Raw genomic sequence first — 24621 nt, forward strand, 5'->3', positions numbered from 1 at the left:
AAAATCTTTCATTTTTCTCATGTGGAACAAAAGTTTCACACTTTCTTTTCGTCTTTCTTTTCGTCTAAAATATTTAGTCCATTTTTCATGATAACAATATCATTATCTATTATTTTACTCATCTATCGTCATCATTAAATACATTAACCAAGTTGGATAATTTTTTTATCTTATAAAACCACAAAGTCAGAGAAATTTTTTTTTCTTTCAAAATATAATTTTCCAACGACTTTCTTAAAACACACCAACCTAAATACATAGGATAATTAGGTTAGGAAATAGTACAACCATCTTTCATCAGTCACACACTGAAATCAAATCTGCATCAATGGAAGGAGAGATCAACAACTTCGTTCTTGTGTGGCTCACGGTGGTGGTATCCTTATGCTACTGCCACGAAGTCAGCAAATTCTTCCCCGCTGTTACCAAAGCCAGATTCCTTGCTATTCTTCCTGTGAGTTTCTTGTTTCTGTGTCTCCCTCTCAATCTCACCTCCATACATTTAGGCGGCACCACTTCTTTCTTCATCTCTTGGCTTTCTAACTTCAAACTTGTGCTTTTTGCCTTCAATAAAGGCCCCCTTTCATCAGATCCACCCGTTCCATTGTCTCGTTTCATTCCCTTGGCTTGTTTTCCCATCAAATTCAAATCTCGGGAGTCGGCCAAGAAAAGTGGCAGATCGATTCTTAATTATGTCATCAAATTGGCCATTTTGGTTCTTCTTGTCCGACTTTACTATTTTAAGGATCTTCTGCATCCCAAGATCATTTTGTTTTTCTATTGTCTCCATATTTACTTTATGTTGGAGATGATACTGGGCCTTGTCTCTTCCACGGCGAATGCCCTGCTCCGAATCGAGCTCGAGCCACCATTCGACGAGCCTTATCTGTCCACTTCACTTCAAGATTTCTGGGGGAGGAGATGGAATTTGATGGTCACCAACATTATGAATCCCACCGTTTACCAGCCCGTCAGGTCGTTTTCGGCCCGGTTTTTGGCGAGAAAATGGGCTCCGATTCCAGCCGTTTTGGCTACTTTTTTCGTCTCGGGGCTGATGCACGAGCTGGTGTTCTATAACATCGGCAGACAGAAGCCCAGCGGGGAAGTTACAGCCTTTTTCTTGCTACATGGGTTGTCTTTATCTGTGGAAATCGGGATCAAGAAAATGGTGAACGGCAGATTCACGGTGCCCGGAATAGTTTCCGGGCCAATCGCGGTGGCGTATGTGATTTACACGAGTTTCTGGCTATTCTTTCCGCCGTTTCTGAGAACCAAGGCGGAGATAAAGGGATGTACGGAGTCTCTTGCGCTATGGGAGTTTCTGAAGACTCGTCGGCTCGTTAGCCCCACTGAATTCTCATGCCCATTTCTGTGACTCTTGAGTGAAAATGTAAGTTCAATAAATTAATCAATATTTTCATTGGCTTGGATCAATATATTTTGTCTTTTCGGGAAAAAATAAAATCAACATATTTTTAATATATATTATTAAAATTATTAAGGTTCCTTGTATTTTAATTTTCTTTACTATTACTTATATTTAACTGAAAAGGAAATCTTATTTATATTTAGTATTCCACTGCACGCTATATAGCCCATGTTTTTAAATAAAAATAAAAAATAAAAAATTGATATTTCTTTATATAAATATCCATCGAAATAATATAATATTTCCGTAATTAAAAATCTAATAAAAAATAAAAAAAATATTAAATTAATTTATAATAACTTTGAAATTGTGATAATGGATCATGATTCATGTCACTAAAAATTCTTGAATATAATAATATAATAATATAGAAAGTATCTTTGTGCAAACGGGATTCAATGTAAATTTATTAAGATTATCATTGTATTAACATACAAGCCATGGATTTGAAACACAACAAAAAATAAAATCATCTAAACAATCGAATATATTTCATATTCATTAATCCAATGCTCGCAATAATATTAATCCAATTTAATTTTTTATTTGATTTTTTTTTTTTTTTTGCCCGCATAGAACTCCGGCTATCTTCCAAATTGGGAGAGGTGATGCCATTTGAAAGTCATTGGCAATTTTTTATTTGATTTGAATGAAGCATATAAGCGCACACGCAAATCGCAGTGATATTTTTTTATAAATTTATTAATAATAAATACCACGAATCACGGATGATAGATACTGATACAATACAATACACCACCAAAAGATTTGGTCGAGGAAAAATCAGGAATTAAAATTTTTCCCATATCTCATCTAATCAAATATCAAGTACTATTTATTATTATTTCAAAAAAAAAAGTACTATTTATTATATAATCAATTATTATCAAGTACTATTGTTAATTGTCCCCACGTTTTAAACTCTATATATCTTGGTAGACTTGCGAGGGCATGTGATCGGCACCAACTAGATTAATTTTATTTGTTTCAACTCCTCGTGAGATCTTAAAATTACTAAAATAGCATTTTTTGTATCAGGATCGATCATAACAATTTTTTGGTTTGAGTCTAACTTTGATCCTAAATCATAATCTGTGTTCATATTTTTTTAGACTGATAACAAATTTTTCGATTTAAGAAATGTGCAATAGTCAAAATATTTCTATTTTAATTGAGTAATAAGATCAAATATGTACAAAATGATTACTATAAAACAACTCGTTGAACAGCTTAGAGCTAACAATATTGATCAAATTGTTCAGGAAATTTTTTTATCAATTAATAACATAACCAATTTATTCAATCTTTTCATATAACATGGTTTATTGAGAAAATGTTTTGAAAAACTTTAAATTTTAGAAATTTTGTTTTTCACTTACAACTATAAAAAGTATAGTCAACAAGATTTTATAAGCAATATGAGTATTTGAGAAATATCCATCAATTTTTTTTCCAAGTAATTCACTACATCCATTGTCGATTTTGTTTCTATTGGTAATGAGAACTTCAAGAATGTCAACTTCGAAAATAAATCGTGCTCATTAATATTAAAACAACCCTTATGAATCAGAAAATATGTTTTATATTGGTCCAATTACACTAATATATAATAAATTTAGGGAATAAAAATATTTTTTGTTTATATTGGGCACGATAAAAATAATTTATATTTGAAAAAAATTATCAAGAGACATAGGAATAATAAACTTCATAAATAAATTTATCAGAAAGCCCAGAAATAATAATAATAAAAGTTTATATTAGGCAGTAAGCAAAGAAAAAATAATTTTCTGAGATATGAAAACCCAAAAATAATTAATTTATATTGGATCAATTTACACTTTATATAATAATATTTTTTTTTCAAAATTATGGGCCCCGAAAAAAAATGGGCCCGAGTTGAATGACTTTTCGGCCTTCAAATAGGAACGGCCCTACTTCGTATTTGTGTTCTATATAATTCCAGAAGGAAAATAAAAAATAAAAATGAATCTTTTGTCAAGTTAAATAACTGAAAAGTTCAATTTGCAATCTCGAGCATAGGAACACGTCTCTTCACGAAATCACTCATTCGTATCGAATAAGAGTTTGACAATTAGAACTTTGAAAATGCATTCAATTTGCATAAGTCACTTATTGTTGCATTAATTTTTTGTTCATCTTACCAAAAGGTTCAAGGAATCAAGATGCTTCTAAGAATTTCGCCATATTTTTTGATCTGGAGCAGAGCCGGCCCTGGTGCAGGCCACCAAGGCTTCTGCCCAGGGCCCAAATATTTTGAAAAAAAAATGGGGCACAAAAGTTTTAAGAATATATATATATATATCAAATAAAATAATTTTAAAATAAGTTTATAAATATATATATATCAAATAAAATAATTTCAAAATAAGTCCATTACTCCTAAAATTTATATCTTCAAAATCTTTTTTGTCAATCAAAATCTAACTTTATATCTATAAAAAAAATTTCACTCCATGAACTGGTCGTAAATAGAAAAAATCTTGCAACACTTAAGTTTATATATTTACAATCTCACGAAAATTTTCTTCTTATTGGTTCAGGTTTGTTAATTTTTTATTATTTTTATTTAGTGCTTTGTGGAGTAATCATTTTTTTAAATCTATTATGTTCTTTAATTAATTTCTTAGACATAATTTTGAGTGATTTTTTTATGGTTTGATTAAATTGTTGTGTATTTTATGAACTTTGATGGAAATTTTTTGTTCCTTAATTAACAAAATTTTATTTACGGATCACAATAACTCAAGATAGACTAAATGGATAATTTATTTTATGTATTGCAAAGAATATTCTGGAAAATATTGAATGATGATATAATTGATGATTTTTCCTTTAAAAGTGCATCAAAAAGACACATTAAATGAGTTGGTTGTGTTGTATTTTTTTTAGGTATATATAATATTATGAATGATGTAAAAGTTTTTTATTTTGGATGAATTCGTGATTGTGGAAGAAAATTTATTGATCGAAAGATAAACTTGAGATAACAAGAACCGGCTCTGATCTGGAGTACAACTATCATAAAAAAGGACATATATCAAAAGATGATTCTTGTATTTCATAAACTCCATGTTTGAGGCTAATTTGTCTTAAGAAGATAGGTATGAACTATAGTCCCGACTTATATTTTGTTCATGTCTTTATTTTAGCGTTTGTGGTGACATTAACATCAAACATGCCGTTTCAAATTTGCATTATATTTCGACTCAAAAATCTTAAAAACAAATTTTGTTGTGCGTTCTGAAATAAAATTTTCATCATCTGTCCAACGAATATTAATTACAACAACAAACGGTGAAAAACTCGAGAAATTTGTGGATTGGACCTATAATTTATCACTTTTTTATCACATCCAATAAAATAGTGCCACATAATTGGTGGGCATGGTAGTGGGCATGATAGGTGGACAGCTGAAAGAAACTTATATATATATATATATCATAATTAAACCACATAAAAAATTACATTTGACAATTTTAATGGATGTTTGAATTTACCCTTTACCATTAATCAAAGTTATTTAATGATCAAGTTAACAACTGCGGGTTCTAATATCATAAAAAAAATAAAAAATAATAAATTACTCACTCTAAAAACTTATGTGTGTTACCACTATCCCATTATCTTAACCATTATCCGACTATTGTAGCATTGAAGCGACATTAAATTAAAATTTATGAAATAATTTTTAATTCCAAATGATATATTATATATATCTTATGCACATGTAACACATGTGTTCGATGTACTAGTATATATTATAATCATTTAGGTTATATCAAATTAATTTTGTGAGAACCTCTGTAGGACCGAGCGCTTGTCGTTTTACCAAAAACTATAGTTAGTGGTAATTATGCAACTCAAAATTTTTAAACCACATAGCAGGTCAAACGTCATGGTTCGATCGCTATACCAAGCAGATACAATTATTGCACCTCAACAACCTCTTACTGGCGAATCTTCTCTTGACCGACTAATTAAAAATATTATTTTTATATTAAAAATATAACTTTATACTTTATATATAGATCGAGTCGATTTATCTTAAACTTTATACTTTATGAACTATTTAATTTATCATTTATTTTATGTAGGGGTATTTTTGTCATTTTTTAGCTGAAAAGGGTGTGTATGCTACAAATTTAGAATCACATGGGGTTATTAGCTTAAAATTTTTTCACAGGGGGTTATTAGCTAACACGGGATTTCACAAGGGTGATATATGCAATTTTTCCTTTATTTTAAGCATTTCAATATGGTTGTATCACTACAGATTTAAGCCTGGATATGTTTTACTAAGCTGTTATGTAAAGAATGAATTATGTTTCGGCACGTTTTTACTCTTTTTAAGAATTTTGCTGTATTAAGTTTAATGCATGCTATTAGTTGCCAGTTAGTAGGTGATTCCATGCAGGGTCACTACATTTTTGGTATCAAAGCATGCATGGATTTTGGGATTAGTACTTGGGATTTACTCTCATCTTAAGTAATTATTGCGCATTTGGGATTTTAATGTGCAATTTTTTTTAGGATATGGCTGACGAGAGTCACGATAGTGTTGGCCAGGGAGGTGGTAATCATCATCGTCACCATCGTCATCAGGATGATCGACATCGTCCTCATGAGGGTATATGTCGTTACTCTATTAATAAGTTCATGCAAGTAGGACCGAAACCCTTGTTGGGAAGTGAGAATCCTGAACAGGCAAGAGGTTGGATGTCTAAACTCGAGAGTACGTTTCGAGCTTTCGATTGCACCGAGGAGCAAAAATTGAAAGTTTTAGAATTCGTTCTAGAGGATCGAGCACGCTTATGGTGGGATTCCAAAGCTACTCAGGCACGTACTGAGAGAGGACAGGTGACTTGGGGGGATTTCTGTCAGCAGTTTCAGAAACTGTATTTTCCTCCAGCTGTTCGTCAGGCACGATCTATGGAGTTGCTGACTCTGAGGCAAGGATCAATGACTATTGATCAATATCAGCAACGATTTCTTGATCTGCTACCTTTTAGTCCTCATATCAATGACAGTGATGCGTCCAAGTATGATATCTTTCTGCAAGGCCTGAATCAAGATATCTACTCACAAGTTGTCGTATGTGATAATCCGACATCTTATGAGACTTTGGTGAACCGTTTCCATCAAGTGGAGAACAGCAATAGGCGGGCACTACTACTACTACTACTACTACTACTACTACTACTACTACTACTACTACTACTACTACTACTACTACTACTACTACTACTACTGCTACTGCTGCTACTGCTGCTACTTCGTCTGGTTCTCGTGGTTCACGAGGTACTTTCCGTTTCGGGAAGAAGAAGAAGGAGGAATTTTGCAGCCACTGTGGTGGGAAGCATCCTGCGGCTTCGTGTCGGAAGGCTACTGGTGCTTGTTATATTTGTGGTGAGCAGGGACATCTGCGGAGAGATTGTCCTCAGCGCATGGGTTCTGCTAGTGGATTGGAATCACAGATTGGATCTCAGGCTTCTACTTTTCCACGTCAGCAGACAGCACCACAGAGTTCTTCTGGTTACCGTCCACAGACTCAAGGGCAGGTATTTTCTCTGTCTCAGGAGCAGGCTACGGAGGGAAGCGATCGCATATTGGCAGGTACCTTTCTGTTATGTGATATTTCTGCACTTGTCTTAATTGATACTGGAGCGTCGCATTCCTTTATTTCTAGTCGTTTTGTTAAGAGACATAGATTACCTTATGTATCATTAGATATGGATTTAGTTGTATCTACTCCGCTGGAGCAGAAGGTAGTAACTAAGCGTCTAGTGATGAGTTTCCTTCTAGAGTTTGAGGGTAATGTGTTATCGGCTAATCTGTTGATATTAGCGATGGCTGATTTTGATTGTATTTTGGGAATAGATATGCTGAATTTGCATCACGCTATTGTGGATTGTTATCAGCGTCTGGTACAGTTTCATCCGGATGAGGGTGATAGCTGGTACTTTTATGGTGAGGGTGTGCGACCTCCGATGCCACTTGTATCGGCTCTGAAGGCATGTCATGTCTTGGAGTCAGGTGGGGAGGGCTACCTCATTTATGCAGTTGATATGTCCACGAGTAGTCCGGGTATCGATCAGCTACCAGTTGTCAGCGAGTTTTTTGATGTATTCCCTGATGAGATTCCTGGTTTTCCTCCGGTTCGAGAGGTTGAATTTGGTATTGATCTAGTACCAGGAACTATGCCTATATCCCGAGCACCTTATCGTCTAGCACCATCAGAGATGAAGGAATTGAAACAGCAGTTGCAGGATCTGCTTGATAAGGGATATATTCGTCCGAGTGTTTTTTCGTGGGGAGCACCTGTTTTGTTTTTCAAAAAGAAGGATGGATCGATGCGATTATGTATTGATTACAGGCAGCTGAATTGTGTCACCATCAAGAATAAGTATCCTTTGCCACGAATTGATGATTTGTTCGATCAATTATAGGGTACTTCTGTTTACTCCAAGATAGATCTGAGATCGGGATACCACCAGATGCGGGTACGAGACTCAGATATTTCTAGTGATGCCATTCGGTTTGACGAATGCACCGGCAGTCTTTATGAATCTGATGAATCAGGTATTTCGAGAATATCTGGATAGATTTGTCATTGTCTTCATTGATGATATTCTTGTCTATTCTCATGACAAGGATGAACATGCACAACATCTGAGGATTGTGTTGCAGACTTTACGAGATAAGCAGCTGTATGCAAAATTGAGCAAGTGTGAATTCTGGCTTGATCGGGTAGTGTTTCTCGGTCATGTTATTTCTAGTGAAGGAATATTTGTTGATCCAAGTAAGATAGAGGCAGTGCTGAACTGGTCTCATCCGACGACGGTTGCTGAGATTCGTAGTTTCTTGGGTCTAGCGGGTTATTACCGTCGGTTCATCGAGAATTTTGCACAGTTGGCCAGGCCTTTGACACAGCTTACACGGAAAGATGTTGCCTTCATATGGTCCTCGGATTGTGAGGAGTCATTTCACGAGCTGCGTATACGTCTTACTATTGCACCTGTGCTAACTCTACCTTCTGGATCAGGAGGTTATGTTGTCTATACTGATACCTCTGGTCAGGGGTTGGGATGTGTACTGACACAACATGGATATGTTATTGCCTATGCTTCTCGATAGTTGAAGACGCATGAGAATAATTATCCAGTACATGATCTCGAGTTAGCCGCCATTGTATTTGCACTCAAGATTTGGAGGCATTATCTTTATGGCGAGAAATTTGAGATATTCACAGATCACTAGAGTTTGAAGTATTTATTCACTCAGGCAGAGTTGAATATGCGACAGAGACGCTGGATGGATCTTTTGAAGGATTATGATTGTGAAATCAAATATCATCTAGGTTCTGCTAATCTTACTGTTGATGCCTTGAGAAGGCAGGTGAGACTTTCTGCACTTCAGACAAGTGAAATATCTCATTTGGTTCAAGAGTGCAGTTCATTGAGTTTTACGCTCAAGCACAAGAAAGGGAGGAATGAGATTCGATTGTATACTATTCTATCTTAGCCAGCATTGTATTCTCGGATCAGAGATGCTCAGATATCTGATGTTAAGACTCAGCGTTTGGCACGTATAGCCAATGGAGCTAATACATCTGGATTCCATTATCAGGCAGATGATTTATTATGCTTATCGAATCGAGTGGTTGTGCCTGATGTTGCGGAGCTCAGGAATGATATTCTTTCTCAAGCTCACATGAGTCGATTGTCTATTCGTCCTGAAAGCATGAAAATGTATAAGAACTTGCGAAATAGATTCTGGTGGAAAGGGATAAAGCAGAGTGTATATCAATTTGTTTCAAGATGTTTGGTTTGTCAACAGGTCAAGGCTGAACACCGAAGACCAGGTGGATTAATGCAAAATCTTGAGATTCCCGAATGGAAGTGGGAGCACGTGACTATGGATTTTGTTACCCACTTGCCTATGACGTCACGTCAGTGTGATGCTATCTGGGTCGTTGTTGATCGTCTGACAAAATCTGCACATTTCATTCCTTACAACCGGGAGTATTCTTATGATCGCATGGCACGCTTATACATCCAGGAGATAGTGCGATTACATGGGATTCCAGTGAGCATAGTCAGTGATAGAGACCCACGATTTACCTCACGTTTTGGGGTAGTTTTCAGCAGGAATTGGGTACCACTCTGAGTTTGAGCACTGCATATCATCCGGAGACTGATGGACAGTCAGAGCGGACTATTTGTACGCTGGAGGATATGCTACGTTCTTCTGTCACGGACTTTGGTTTATCTTGGCAGGATCAGTTTTCTTTGATAGAATTTGCTTACAATAACAGTTATCATCGTAGTATTGATATGGCACCTTTCAAGGCATTGTATGGTCGACGGTGTCGTACTCCATTATTCTGGAATGAAGTAGGAGAACGACAAGTCGAGGGTCCTGAGTTGGTGCAGCAGATTGTAGACAAGGTAGATTTGATCAAGCGGAGAATCAAAACTGCTCAAGATAGACAAGCCAGTTATGCTAATATTCATCGCAGGCCATTGTAGTTTGAGCCTGGTGAATATGTGTTCTTGCGAGTATCACCTTTCAAAAAGGTGATGAGATTCGGTGTGAAAGGCAAGTTGTCACCTCATTTCATTGGACCTTTCCAGATACTGGAGAAGATTGGAGATGTTGCTTACCGTTTGGCGTTACCGCCATCTCTTTCCAGTATACATAATGTTTTTCATGTGTCGTTACTTTGACAGTACATAGCTGATAAATCACATGTGATTCAGTCTTCTGAAGTTCAGCTAGAGCCATATCTGTCGTATGTTGAACGACCACTCCGTATTCTAGACAGGAAGGAGAAAGTTCTTCGGAACAAGACTATACCACTTGTAATGGTACAATGGCAGCGCCGAGGAATTCAAGAAGCAACTTGGGAAACCGAAAGCCGTATGCGAGCGGAATATCCTGAGTTGTTTGCTTTATACTTTTGATTACCATGTATCAGTGTAATTACAGTTTGTTGTAATAAGACATGGTTTTTTGTTTCATATTGTTATCTTAATTTATCTTTAGATTTTATTTCGCGGACGAAATATCTAAAGGTGGGGAGAATGTAGTAACTCAGATTCCATTTTAAGATAATAATATGATAATCATGATTAAGGATCCAGTCTAAACTGCTGAACTGTTGAGCTGCTGAACTGCAGCTAGGGAATATGAGCAGCTAGGGAAACATGAGCAGCTAGGGAATCTGCTGCTAGGGATTATACAGCTAGGGATTCTTTAGCTAGGGAATTCTCTTGCTAGGGATTCTACGGCTAGGGAATTCTGCTGTTAGCATGTTAGGGAATTTCGTTACTAAGGAAGTTTGAAAAGCTGCTAGGGAATCCCGAACTGCTATTAAGGAATCCCGACCTGCTGCTAGGGAATCCCGAACTGCTATTAGGGAAGCCCGAACCCTCCAAGACAGGCAGGCAGGTGTGTGGACGCTTGCATGAATGACAGTTGGCACCTAAGCATGAGCTGTCAATAATGGTAGTGACTCACCTCAAGCATCTGATACGTGGCGTGCTTATAGGAGCTTGGACGTCTCGACGTCAGCTCAAGAATACCGATCACCCCAAATATTTGTTTATAAATAGGAGCTGGGGATTCAGTTATTTTTCACATCACTTCCATCTCACTTCATATCTTTGCCCGGAAAAGAGTAGCTCGGGAATTCGGGAAGGAATAGCTCGGGAAGGAAGAGCTCGGGGTCGGACCAAGAGACCAGTTCAGGTCAAGCTTCAGACCAGGTCAGGTCGGGTCGGGAGTTGACCTAGGACAGCTAGGGGTTGTCTTTTTCCAGCTTAGTTCAGACTTCGGTGTTAGGTACATACACATTGACTGAGATTTTCAGCGAGTATACATGTTTATATGTTGCATTTATTTGGAATTATTATGTGGCATGATGTATGTTTTACCGTTTTATATATTCATATATCATGTGCACATACACGTTGAGCCTATACCTTGTTATACCTGATTATAGAGCTTCTCAGCTCTATACTCGATAGTCTGTCACTGAGAGTACCGCGACGGCGGGGACATGTATGTCTGACTACTCTGGTGTACTAGACGAGTGTGGTTGCACCCAGAGGTTGATCCGTGCGGTGACAGCACTCATGTGGAGCCGGTACTGAGCATGACTTTTCAGATGACCCTTTACCAGTCATCATGTTGCATGTATCATATACATATGTTTACTCATGTTTATGTACTGGACGTTAGCGCTCACGTCCTAGTTGTTATCTTGGAAACCCATTCCACGGGGCAGGTCGCAGGATGGACGGAGCCGGTAGCTCGAGGCAGGATTAGGGAGCCAGAGCTTTTCAGGGGATTTTATACAGCATGATTTGTTTAGTTGTATAAATGTTTTAGACAGTTTATTTTAAGCATTTCAATATGGTTGTATCACTACAGATTTAAGCCTAGATATGTTTTACTAAGCTGTTATGTAAAGTATGGATTATATTTCCGCACGTTTTTACTCTGTTTAAGAATTTTGCTGTCTTAAGTTTCATGCATGCTATTAGTTGCCAGTTAGTAGGTGATTCCATGTATGGTCACTACATATATAGCTTCAAATTTATCCATCAAAATACCGATAATAATATCAATACAATTTAATGTTAAGTATATTATCCTCACGTAAAAAAAACTTTCATTTTAAGAGTTTAGTTTGGATAAATATTTTAAAAATGTTTATAGTGTTTTTATAAGTGAAAAATATTTAATTATGTGTTGAATAAATTAGCGTAAATTTTGAAAAAAATATTTTAATTTTTTTTTCAAGTATATTTTTTAAAGTAACTTTTTTAGTCATTTTTAAAATTAACATCGTTTTTTTAAATAGTTGTCCAAACAAATTTTAACCTAAAAAATTATTATATATTAATTATCTTAAAACACTTTTAAAACATTTTATGCTATCTTCTTAGCCTTTATCCTTTCATTTGTGGTATTGTTTCTTCCTTTAATTTAATTAATTGTTTACGTAATTAACATAAAAACTTCAATAAGACCGTCTCGTGATTCAATTTTATGGGTAAGTTCTCTTACTCAATCCGATTCATTATTTTTCACTGTAAATATGAAAGTAATCGATTTATTTCAATGATATAGATTCATTGATAAGTGTATTTTATGCACTTAATTTGCATATGATTTGACTTGAATTTTGTGATGTATCGAGCGGTTTTATGCATATTTGTTTGTTGTTTTTATGATATTCATGAGATTGAGAAAATATGATAAGAGCATGAAAAAGAGGGATTAAAGATGCAAGAATTGGAAGTTAAGTACCGAGAAAAGGCGCAACACGAAGCCGCAAGTTTACAAAAAAAATCGGAGAGACTATTTTGAATAAAATCTGATCTCCACCGTTCATAATGAAGTATAGGATGTTATAAAGCTTCTATCCAAATTTTAGCTCGATCCAACGGCTAGAGCTCCGAATATGTTTTTTGCAAAAATTTTGCACAAACGGGAGGCTGCAGTAGCGCCTAGGTGCTTGAGCTGTGCGATAAAAAATAAAAGAGGCAGAAGGAGCACCACAACTGCGCTGTTTTGGTAGTGCACCCGCGCCTCTTTGTGCGAGAAGGGTGCAAAATTTGTATTTTTTAAAAGTCTTGATTGATGGGCTTCGTTCGACGGGATTCGAGAACGACTCTGCTCTATATAAAATCACAGACACACGCACAGAAAAGAGGGGGAGCCGCACAACACAGACATAGAGAAGAAGCGGCGCCCAAACAACACAAGCACCAGACACAACATTATACATTCAAGGAGGCTAGGGACACGGATTTGAGACGTTAGAATGAACGATAAGGGATAATCGAATCACAAGACAGAGGAAAGTCATCTGGGACGGAGAATCAACTCTACTCTGTGATTTTTATTACCTGTATTGATTTATGATGAGATTTTTGGATATGTCTATTTGTTTGATTATTTTATTATAAACTTATTGGTTGTTTCTAGAGATTGACGATCTTGATTTGAGTTTCATAGATTGAATGTTAAATTTATTTGAAATCTGACACTCGAGAGAGACGATTTTGAATAGGATCATAGGAAAACACAATCTAGGAGATTTGAAGAGTTCGGAAGGCCTGCAAATTCCTTTGAGGTCATTGAAAGAGAACCATAGAACTTGATTAAATTATTTTGTTGTGTTATTTCTGATAGGGATATCGAAATTGACATTAGAATAATAAAATTTTCTCGGCACTCGGGAGAGGCAATAAATAACAATTAAGGGTATTTGCCTATAAATTAGAATAAGTGATATTATCAACTGATATGATTTACATGAATTAAAATTGAGTTAAATCTTGTATCTAGAATCCGTCTCAGATCGTGTACCCAAAGTCGTCCTTGAAATTCTAGTTCATTTAATTTAACTTATTTTAATGATTTGAAACTTTGATTTTCAAAACAAAGTTGAGATTATTTTAATTACATGATTTGGTGTGAATATAAATTTTCAATTTTCGTGAAAATGATATTCTACTCATCATATATTAAAACTTGATACCGTACGCTTGCGAGCAAAATATACGCAACATTCATGCATACCAAAAAATTGATTATATTATTACATTAATATATGAGGTTAAATTTCCTTGAAATTTACAATTCAAACTCAATTTTCTTACGCTTCCTAAGTCGGCAATATTACTTTATCATGGGTCCATGCTACTATTATTGTTGGTATTAGACCCACACCAATAAATCTACCAAGCACACAATCAGCAACCAAGAACAAGAATCTATTCGAAACTAAGAAGGAATGAACAAAGCAGATAAGAACACACGGAATTTACTTGGTTCGGATTATCAACCAATCCTACATCCAAGGTTGTGGGATTCACCCATATGAATTCACTATAATACGATCAGTGCGCACAATCGTTTCAATCCCCCTTTTGTGTACAACACATTAATCAACATAAAAACTAGGAACAAAAGAAAAAAAACTGGAAAACACTTTGATAGACTCTGATCTTGATGGTTTCATCTCTGTCAAGAAATATCTTCGAAGATCAATCTTGTTTCCAGATGAGCAATCTTTTGTTCTCCTTTCTATTTGGGAATACGATTTCAGAGAGATAAGAGAAATATGAACTTGTTCCTTTTTAATCAAGAAGTGAGACCCAAAACTCGATCTCTCAGCTCATAAAATCGATTTACATCCCTGTAACTAACCTAATGACCAACTCCAACCATTGGATCAATATTCAGTTAAATTATGAATCTGAGCCGTTGATTGGCAATTAATAAAAGTCAACTCAAGTCTTCACAAATCTCCACCTTTGACTGAATTTGTTGCACACATAATGAATCCAGCTGAGATCCCATAAACATGAAGTTACAATTACTCCATCATGTTGAGCATACCCAATGCATGATTGAGTTTGCTCCCTGGTACTGTTTTTGTCAATATATCAGCCGGATTAACCATGGTATCTATTTTTTGGACTTTAACCAAGCCATTAGATACGATGTCTCTTACAAAATGCAATCTAACATCTATGTGTTTTGTCCTTTCATGAAAAATAGAATTTTTGGACAAATGTATTGCACTTTGTGAATCACAAAAGATTGTTACATCCTTTTGCTCTAAACCCAGTTCATTGACAAAACCAATGATCCAAATACCTTCTTTTACAGCTTCAGTTAGACTTTCGGTAGTGGATAATGCAACCACACTTTGTAAGTTTGATTTCCAGCTCACTACATTGCCTCCAACAGTAAACACATATCCTGAAATTGATCTTCTTTTGTCTAGATCAGCTGCGTAGTCAGAGTCACAATAACCAGTGATCTCACATGTGTTTGAAGTGGATTTGGAGTACTTTAGCTTAAGCTTGGAAGTTCCCTTTAAGTATCTCAACAACCATTGTACTGCCTTCCAATGTTCTCTGCTTGGTTTGCTCATGAACCTGCTTACAAGACCCAAACCATAGGTAATGTCTGGTCGAGTTGAAACCATCATGTACATGATACTTCCTACTGCATTTGAATACGGAACATTCTTCATATGAATAGCCTCCAACTCCTCTTGATCTTCATGTACTGCCTTCAGTTTAAAATGAGCACCAATAGGTGTGCTAACTGATTTTGCTTCTGCCATTTTGAAGAGATTAAGAACTTTATTTATGTACCTTTCTTGTGACAAAGTTAGAATTCTAAGCTTTCTGTCCCTTCTAATCTCAAAACCTAAGATTTGTTTTGCTGCACCAAGATCTTTCATTTCAAATTCAGAGTTAAGTTGATGCTTTAGATTCTGAATTTCCATAAGATCTTTACAAGCAATGAGCATATCATCTACGTAGATCAATAGGTAGATGAAAGACTGGTTTGGAAACTTCTTGTAGTACACACAGATGTCAAACTTTGATTTACTATATCTTTGCTGTAGCATGAAGTCATCAAATCGTTTGTACCATTGCCTCGGTGATTGCTTTAGGCCATAGAGTGATTTTTCCAGCAAACACACTTTTTCAGATTGGTCCCCAGCCTCAAAACCTTTTGGTTGAGTCATCAAAATCTTTTCTTCCAGATTTCCATGTAAGAAAGCTGTTTTTACATCTAATTGTTCAAGCTCCAAGTCATGAATTGCAGTCATTGCTAGTAAGATTCGGATAGATGAATGCTTAACCACAGGAGAGAAAACTTCATGATAATCAATCCCTTCCACCTGTGAGAATCCCTTTGCAACCAATCTTGCTTTGAATCTTGGCCCTTCAACCCCTGGAATTCCTGGTTTCCTTTTGAATATCCATTTGCATCCTATCACTCTTTTGTCCTTAGGCTTGTCCACTAATACCCAAGTTTTGTTCTTGATTAATGACTGGAATTCTTCTTTCATAGCTCTCAACCATTTTGCACTGTCTTTGCTTCTCATTGCCTCTTCATAAGTTGATGGTTCTTCTAGATCCATCAATTCGGCTATATTTAGTGCAAAGGCTGTAAATTCAGATGATGCAAATCTAGATGGTAATCTGATCTCCCTTCTGACCCTATCTCTTGCAAGCATATAATCCTCTAGATGCTGGTCATTACTAAGATCATCACTTTGTTCATCTCTGTTTGCATCCAATATATCATGAGCTTGCTGAGATATCTGAGTTTCAGCATGTTTAATTTCACATGAATCTTCGGGTAAGACAAGATCAGCTCCACCTTCTTCCTTATTCTCATTGCTGTAATTTAGAGGTTGTTCCCTGTCACTCAAAATCTGCTCAGCTTGTTTAGAGCTGGCTGTATCTAGCACAAGTTTGTTAGTTTTATAAAATTCAGATTCATTAAAAACTACATCTCTACTGATAACACATTTAAGTTCATCTAAAAGCCAAACCCTGTAGCCTTTTATTCCAGTTGGATAACCAAGGAAAATTCCCTTCTTTGCTCTAGGTTTTAACTTACCTTGGTTAGCATGAATGTATACAACACAACCAAAAGGTCTTAAATGTTTATAATTCGGTTTTAAGTTAAACCACTTAAAATCTGGAACCATGAACTCAATAGCAGAAGAAGGTGATAGATTGATCAGGTAACAGGCAGTAGAGGCTGCCTCTGCCCAAAACTTAGGTGGCAGACCACTCTCACTTAGCATGCATCTTACTTTATTTATGATAGTCCTATTCATGCGTTCTGCAACTCCATTTTGTTGTGGAGTGTATGTGCAAGTTCTATGTCTAGTGATGCCATGCTTAGCACAATACTCATTAAACTCACGGTTGCAAAACTCCAATCCATTATCTGTTCTTAATGTCTTAATTTTCTTTCCAGATTTGTTTTCAACTAAGGTTTTCCACTCTACAAACTTATCAAAAGCTTGATCCTTAGTTTTTAGAAAATAGGTCCAAACCTTTCTAGAATAATCATCAATTAAAGAAAGAAAATATTGGCATTTGGATAGGGATTGAGGTACCTGAGAAGATCCCCAGAGGTCTGCATGTATGTACTCAAGTGGTGACAATGTTTTGTGGGTTGCTGTACTGAAACTTAGCCTATGAGTCTTGCCAAGAACACAGTTCTCACAGAAATCCAGCTCTCTGACCTGTTTGTTGTCCAGTAGACCTTGTTTACATAGCTCTTGAAGACCCTTTAGGCTCATATGGCCAAGTCTCTGATGCCATAACATTGTATCATTCCCTTTTGATATAGACACATTGATTTCTGAGGATAGGGTATTTCCTTGGAGTATATAAAGGCCTTGTTTCAATATTGCCTTCATAACAACCAGTGAGCCTTTTACTACTTTCAGAATGCCTCCTTGAGCTTTGTAGCTTAGCCCCTTCTGATCTAAGGTACCTAATGAGATCAGGTTCCTCTTTAGATCAGGGATGTACCTGACATCAGATAGGATCTTCACTGATCCATCCCACATCTTTAGCTTTACTGATCCAGCACCCTCAATTTTACATGATTCATTATTTCCCAGTAGCACATAACCTGTTTTTGTTTCTTGAAAATCTGCAAACCAGTCCCTTCTTGGAGACATGTGGTAAGTGCATCCTGAATCTAAAATCCACTCTTCTTTTGGGTCATCAGTGGAAATGGTTAGAACCTCAGCTTCCTCATACCCTTCCGACACATTCGCTGCATCAGTGACTGGTTCTTGGCCTTGATTGATTTTCCTTAAAGGACAGAACCTTCGGATATGACCTTCCTTTTTGCAAGACCAGCATGTTCTCTTTGGTCTTAACTTAGACCTGGATCTTGACTTCTATCTGTTATTAGAATTCTTCCTTTCAACAGACCTACCCCTCACATTTAGACCTTCACCAGAAGGCTTTTGAAGTTTACCATTGGCTTTCAAATCTAATTCCTTAGAGTATGCAGCCCCTGTTACTTCTTCAAGTGTGAGTGTTTCCCTGCCATACTTCAATGTATCCCTTAGTTGATCATAGGCTCTTGGTAATGAATTCAATAAGAATATTGCCTGATCCTCTTCATCGATCTGAACATCCATGTTCTCAAGATCTGACAGTAACTTGGTGAACTCATCAAGATTCTCATCAATTGACTTATTCTCATCCATCTTGTAGCTGTAGAATTTCTGTTTTAGGTATATCCTGTTAGGCAAAGCTTTTGACATATACAGTTGTTCCAGCTTTAGCCACATATCTGCAGCTGTCTTTTCCCTAACAACCTTTCTCAGTATCTGATCGCTCAAGCTTAGAACAATAGTGTTTCTTGCTTTCTTCAATACTTCAGTCTTGTTTTCAATGGTGCTTGGAAGTTTGGATTCACCTTGTAATGCATCATCTAATCCAAGATTTCCAAGATGAGCAATCATCTTCTCTCGCCATATATTAAAATAGTTCTTTCCATCAAACTTCTCCACCTCAAATCTCGAAAAAGACATTGCTAGAGAATGCCCCTGGCAAGTAGACATCCTTCTTAAAAGAATCCTCAAAGAGAGTCGAGACAGAGATCACAAGTGAATAAGAGGAATTGATGTAACAAGATCGAATCCTTGAGCCCAAGATTTTAGAACCTCAGGCTTTGATACCACTTGTTGGTATTAGACCCACACCAATAAATCTACCAAGCACACAATCAACAACCAAGAACAAGAATCTATTCGAAACTAAGAAGGAATGAACAAAGCAGATAAGAACACACGGAATTTACTTGGTTCGGATTATCAACCAATCCTACATCCAAGGTTCTGGGATTCACCCATATGAATTCGCTATAATACGATCAGTGCGCACAATCGTTTCAATCCCCCTTTTGTGTACAACACATTAATCAACAGAAAAACTAGGAACAAAAGAAAAAAAACTGGAAAACACTTTGATAGACTCTGATCTTGATGGTTTCATCTCTGTCAAGAAATATCTTCGAAGATCAATCTTGTTTCCAGATGAGCAATCTTTTGTTCTCCTTTCTATTTGGGAATACGATTTCAGAGAGATAAGAGAAATATGAACTTGTTCCTTTTTAATCAAGAAGTGAGACCCAAAACCCGATCTCTCAGCTCATAAACCGATTTACATCCCTGTAACTAACCTAATGACCAACTCCAACCATTGGATCAATATTCAGTTAAATGATGAATCTGAGCCGTTGATTGGCAACTAATAAAAGTCAACTCAAGTCTTCACAATTATTATTTTTATTTTGTTTTGAAGATTACATTAATTTTATTTGTTTCAACTATATATTTGCACCATATTAATTTAATTTTATTTTATTCAACTCCTTACTCCTTAAACTTACTGAAATAACCTTCATTAAATTTAAAAACACTCACACTTATTATACTCACACCATAATTAGAGATGGGATTGATCCACCCTCGTCCCCTAACGGTGGGTTGTTGTGGGTTGCAGGTCGATCCGTCCTACCGGCCAAATTATACAAAAGCCCGTTGAGTTGACATGACCCGCCTTCTAAAATAAGTGGGTTGAGTTAGTGTTTTTTCAATCTACCTAAAAGGAATGCTGTCTGTTCCGCTCTTCCCCACCTAATAATAAGTTGTAGCGGATTGAGGGCCGGTTCGTTCCGCTAGCCTGTTTTGACAACTCTTCCCACAATCTCACGAGACAATTCCCAACCACATATTTTATGGAGAGTATTATACTCCAAAATTTGATAATTGCATTTTTATTAATTTAATTAATTTTCAAATATAATTCCACTCAATTAAAGATCTCGTGAATGTTTTCTTTTAATTTATAATTTCCACACCATAAATATTATTTTTCTTTATTTACTTTTATGTGAATAAATATGACACAATTAATTATTATATGTTGCATGATATTTCTCATATAAATAAAAAATATAGAAACAATTGATTCTTAAATATTTTGATTTGTTTTTATTTTAAAAAATTAATATACTTCTAAGTAAAAAAAACGGTTAAATTTTTTTGTGATGAAAAAACTATCTGAACAATTAACACATCATATTGATTTACAAGCAGATCAAAGCAACCTAGACAAAATACAAGCAGATCAAATGCCATAAAATGATCAAACAGAGTCTAAAATTGATATACTAAGAAAACTGACCAAACAAATTGACCATCTAATAGGATCGGTTTTTCTGGTGGTTTCACAAGACTGGAGTAGCTGACCACCAACAATTCCTAGTTTGAGTTCAGTTGTGGATGGCAACTGAACTGCTTCTTTCTATACTGTTCATAGTAATTAACCAACAAATATAATATATAATTGTGCAGAATGAGGTCAATTGACATATTAAAATCATGTCCCAAAATGACTGAATTGGTGTGGGAAGGGTCGATTGAAATGTAAGAACTCAAGTTTTGTTTTTGGATGTTCGGAGACTCGAATACTCATACTTCGCTGCTTTTTTCACTTGGAAGGATTCACTAGAAGATTTTTAGTATTACAACAGTTTGCAACACCCCAATCCAAGGCTAGGACTTACCCACTGCCTATCCCAAAACTCTTAGCACCTTGACTGATTCATTACATGGAGGTTTGCAGCACCTCAACTGATTTACTACAATGATTTTACATCTAAATAGCTTAGTGTCACGCCTCGAGCCCGGGCCTGCGCTTGTGCGACTGCACAATGGGCCCCGATAGCAACTACTTCGTATTATTCTCAATTTACGAAAATGATTAACCCAAGTTGATATAGAAGTTCATTGTAACTCATTTTAAAGCTTTTATTTTTTTTTCACGTTGGACAGGGATCTCACAATCATCCTCATTCAGAACGTGACGTCCTCGTCACGACCTAACCTCCGATCCACCAGCACTGGGAATCTAGAGATGACTCCTACTGGTTCAAGAGGTGGCTCCCGTAATGTAGCACTTTTCCCCGCAAGTTAGGGGTACAAACGAACCGAATAGAGCCGAATAATGGTAAAATTTTAAGGTTTGAATTCGGCTCGATAAGAGCATATTCAAGTTCAAGCTCGATTCGAAGCTCGATAATTTCAAATATTTTGGCTCGAGCCGGCTCGAAATAAATTTTGAGTTTGAGTTCGGCTCGAAACATTCGAACCTATCGTGAACTATTGCTCGGATATTATGGTTCGAAAAGCTCAAAATAATCGAAAATGTTCGAAATGTATATATTTATTATGTAATTATATTATATTAATTAAATAATAAAGCTCGCGAACTATTCTCAAACTATCGAACAAAATAATTTTGGCTTGAGCTATGCTCGAAAAAAACTTCGAACATGTTCGAATTCGGCTCGAGTTTGATAAGCTCGAATACGAATCAAATATTTATCGAGCGGAATTGTAAAGCTCACGAATCAGTTCGGTTCATTTGCACCCCTACCGCAAGTTCAAGATATGGCTCCCATGCACGTAGCACTTTGTCCTGTATAACACTTATCTCTCGTGGTTCCTGCCAGTTGGTTGTCTCTGATACCATTCTATCACGTCCCGGACCCAGGCCCGCGCTTGCGCGACTGCATAATGGGCCTCTATAGCAACAACTTCGTATTCATCATCGCTTTACAAAAATGATAAACTCAATTTGCTATAGAAGTCCAATTGTAGCCCAATTTAAACTCATTTTAAAGCTTTCATTTTTCTCATGTGGGACAGAGGTCTCACACTTAACACATATTGATCTTACGCTTGATCAGATATATCTAAGAAGTGTGTTATTGATCGGTTGAGAGGTGAACTGCTTTGGTGTGTGAGAATGATCTTGTGTTGGTTTCTTACTTCTTCTCCCATGTCACTCTCTTTCTACTTCTTCACTTACTTGTTGGCCTCAACTGATCTTCTATTATAGCTTCCAACTCAAACGATAACTTGATTTGAATTATTAACGTTGGTTTTACTTTCTCTGCTACCTATTAATTCTTCTGACACAGAGTACACTGATGATTCTGCTCCGTTCGGCGGTGTCAATCTTGTACGAAAAACTTTATCTATTCGTTGAGGTAAACTGTTGAATTTAGTTGCATATTTGGTTCAACTAATCAGTTTTTCTAACCGATTAGTTTAGTTAGTTGTCCAGTCTTGATACTTCAGTTATGCTCTGTACGACTGAATCTAGTTAGCTTGTTAGTCCAGTCGTGATTTTAGCTCAGAGACTGGTTAGCTATTTTCAGTTGATTTGTCCAGTTGATATCTTCAATTTCATTAGTGGACAAAGTCAGTCGCCTGATGATTTTGCCTATGTGGTTTTTCAACACCGAAACTATGATTTTTCCAACACCATCCATGAAAATTGATCCGAAAAGAAGAAAATTAATCTAGACTCTTTGAACTGATTTGACTGACCAGTACGAACAGACTGAATCAATCCGAACTAATTCACTCACAATCAAGCATAACAGTTTGTTGTTTTGGTCATTCAAAAGTATTCCGATTAGTTGGAGAAAATGACAAAGCTTGAAAAAGTGTTGCTGTTTCCGTATTCCACTACAATCCAAATAGTCCCGCGTCTCAATACTATTTTTGAAAAAAAGACAAAAACATGTGTCACGCTCTATTTCTTTGTAGGCTATTTTTGGAACAAACTTATACCAACTATTTTTTATGAACGTTAAATTCTTTGCCTATAAATACTTGAAGATCAAGAAGGAAAAAGAACAATCAATAATCACGTGCAAGTTTGTGAACTAAGTTCTAAAGCTTTCGATAAGAATCCAGCTCAAATGTTCAAGCTGCTTGCAAACTTCTATCGTGATATCAGATCAACTTTGTGATGAAACTGTGCTACGCTTCAAGCTTGCAAAGCTCTAAAATTTTGGGCATTATTGTAATTCTATCAGAAAGTGTTTTGATTAGGAATTAAATAGTCTTTTTAGAATAAATTGCTAGGAGTTCTAATCAAGAGTTGAATTGAGTTTGTGCAAGCTGTTGTATAAAACAAAGTTTTTAGTGAAAATCCTTATGAAAACATAAAAAAAAAAAACAAATAGAAGTTTAACCTTCGAACTTCATAAAAAATAATTGTGTTTGTTACTTTATTATACTTTTAACCTGGTCATAACAATCAACTCAATTTTGTGTTGCAAGATATTTTTGCATTGACCAGTTCAGTTATTGCACCAATTTGAATGTTAAGCAAAAATAATTTGATAATCAAGCTAGTAACTCAGCTTAATTTTCGCAAGTTCAAAAAAATTTTAAAAGTGTTTATTCAACATAATCTAAATACATTTTCGAGGAAGTTCTATGCTATCCCAAGGGCACTGGCAACCCGTGATTGGTTAAAATCAGTGGGCCCCACGTGGGGCCTACTGATTTTAACCAATCATACTCTGTCACGCCACCCCAAAGACAGTGCCCTCGGGGTAGCATAGAACTCACCACATTTTCGATCCTAACATATATGTAATGAATAAAATAAATCCATAGATAACATGTTTTTCAAGATTATCAATGATATTTTGACTACTTGATAAATTTTTAGAACAATAATGATTATTAAATAAATTATACATCATGAATTTTTACCTATAATAATTTAATATTCATTTATTGAGTGCCGTATAATATATAAAAGGTATATTGTTGTTTAAAATTTAAAAAAATGAATTAATTTTTTTTTCCTTTAATTTTTTTTCCTCCTTTTGAATTACTACGATTCATTCGAATTTAAAAATAAATGCTTGTGCATCCAAACATGTATCGTCTAAAAAAAATATATATATATTAAATTTAAACTCCACATTCATAATTATATTGAAAAAATTGCCGACAAATTTTGGGATTTATTAATATTTTTATTATTCATCAATTTTTTTATTCAATTCATCAAAATAATTTTAGAATTACTAAAAGAACAGAAATTATGGCAAAAGAGCTATGGAAAACCCAAAAGTTTTAAAAGAAATTTTGGATATAAATAACATTCTTTTATGTTGGAGATTTTTTAAAAATAAAATAAATAAGGAATATATTATTATGTGTTATAATGATTACACTTTATGCTTAAAAAAATAATTACACTTTATATTAATATAAAAAGTAGCATGCTATAAAACGAGTGTTAAAGGGTATTCTGATCACCTTAATTATGAATTAAAATAATTAATGGTTTGATTTGAAATTTTGTAAAACCGATTAAATATGTTTTGGTTTGAATTTTCATTTAAACTGGAACCAATTCGTAGTTGAACCTTTATCAGCACCTAGACCTGGCCACGGGCCGGGTCCGGGTCGGGCCGCAGGGTCC

General features: G+C 35.6%; 1 protein-coding gene across 1 annotated transcript; it reads left to right on the forward strand.

The window, feature by feature from the left end:
• The first annotated feature begins 232 nt into the window (after nucleotides 1-232).
• Nucleotides 233-11804, forward strand: LOC140892622 (probable long-chain-alcohol O-fatty-acyltransferase 5). Its single transcript, XM_073301566.1, has 2 exons — nucleotides 233-1390; nucleotides 11742-11804. Exon 1 carries the CDS (start codon nucleotides 329-331, stop codon nucleotides 1373-1375), a length of 1047 nt encoding a protein of 348 aa, XP_073157667.1. The 5' UTR covers nucleotides 233-328; the 3' UTR covers nucleotides 1376-1390; nucleotides 11742-11804.
• Nucleotides 11805-24621: the final 12817 nt, after the last annotated feature.

Source organism: Henckelia pumila, chromosome 3 (genome assembly GCF_033568475.1).
Source record: "Henckelia pumila isolate YLH828 chromosome 3, ASM3356847v2, whole genome shotgun sequence".
NCBI lineage: Eukaryota > Viridiplantae > Streptophyta > Magnoliopsida > Lamiales > Gesneriaceae > Henckelia > Henckelia pumila.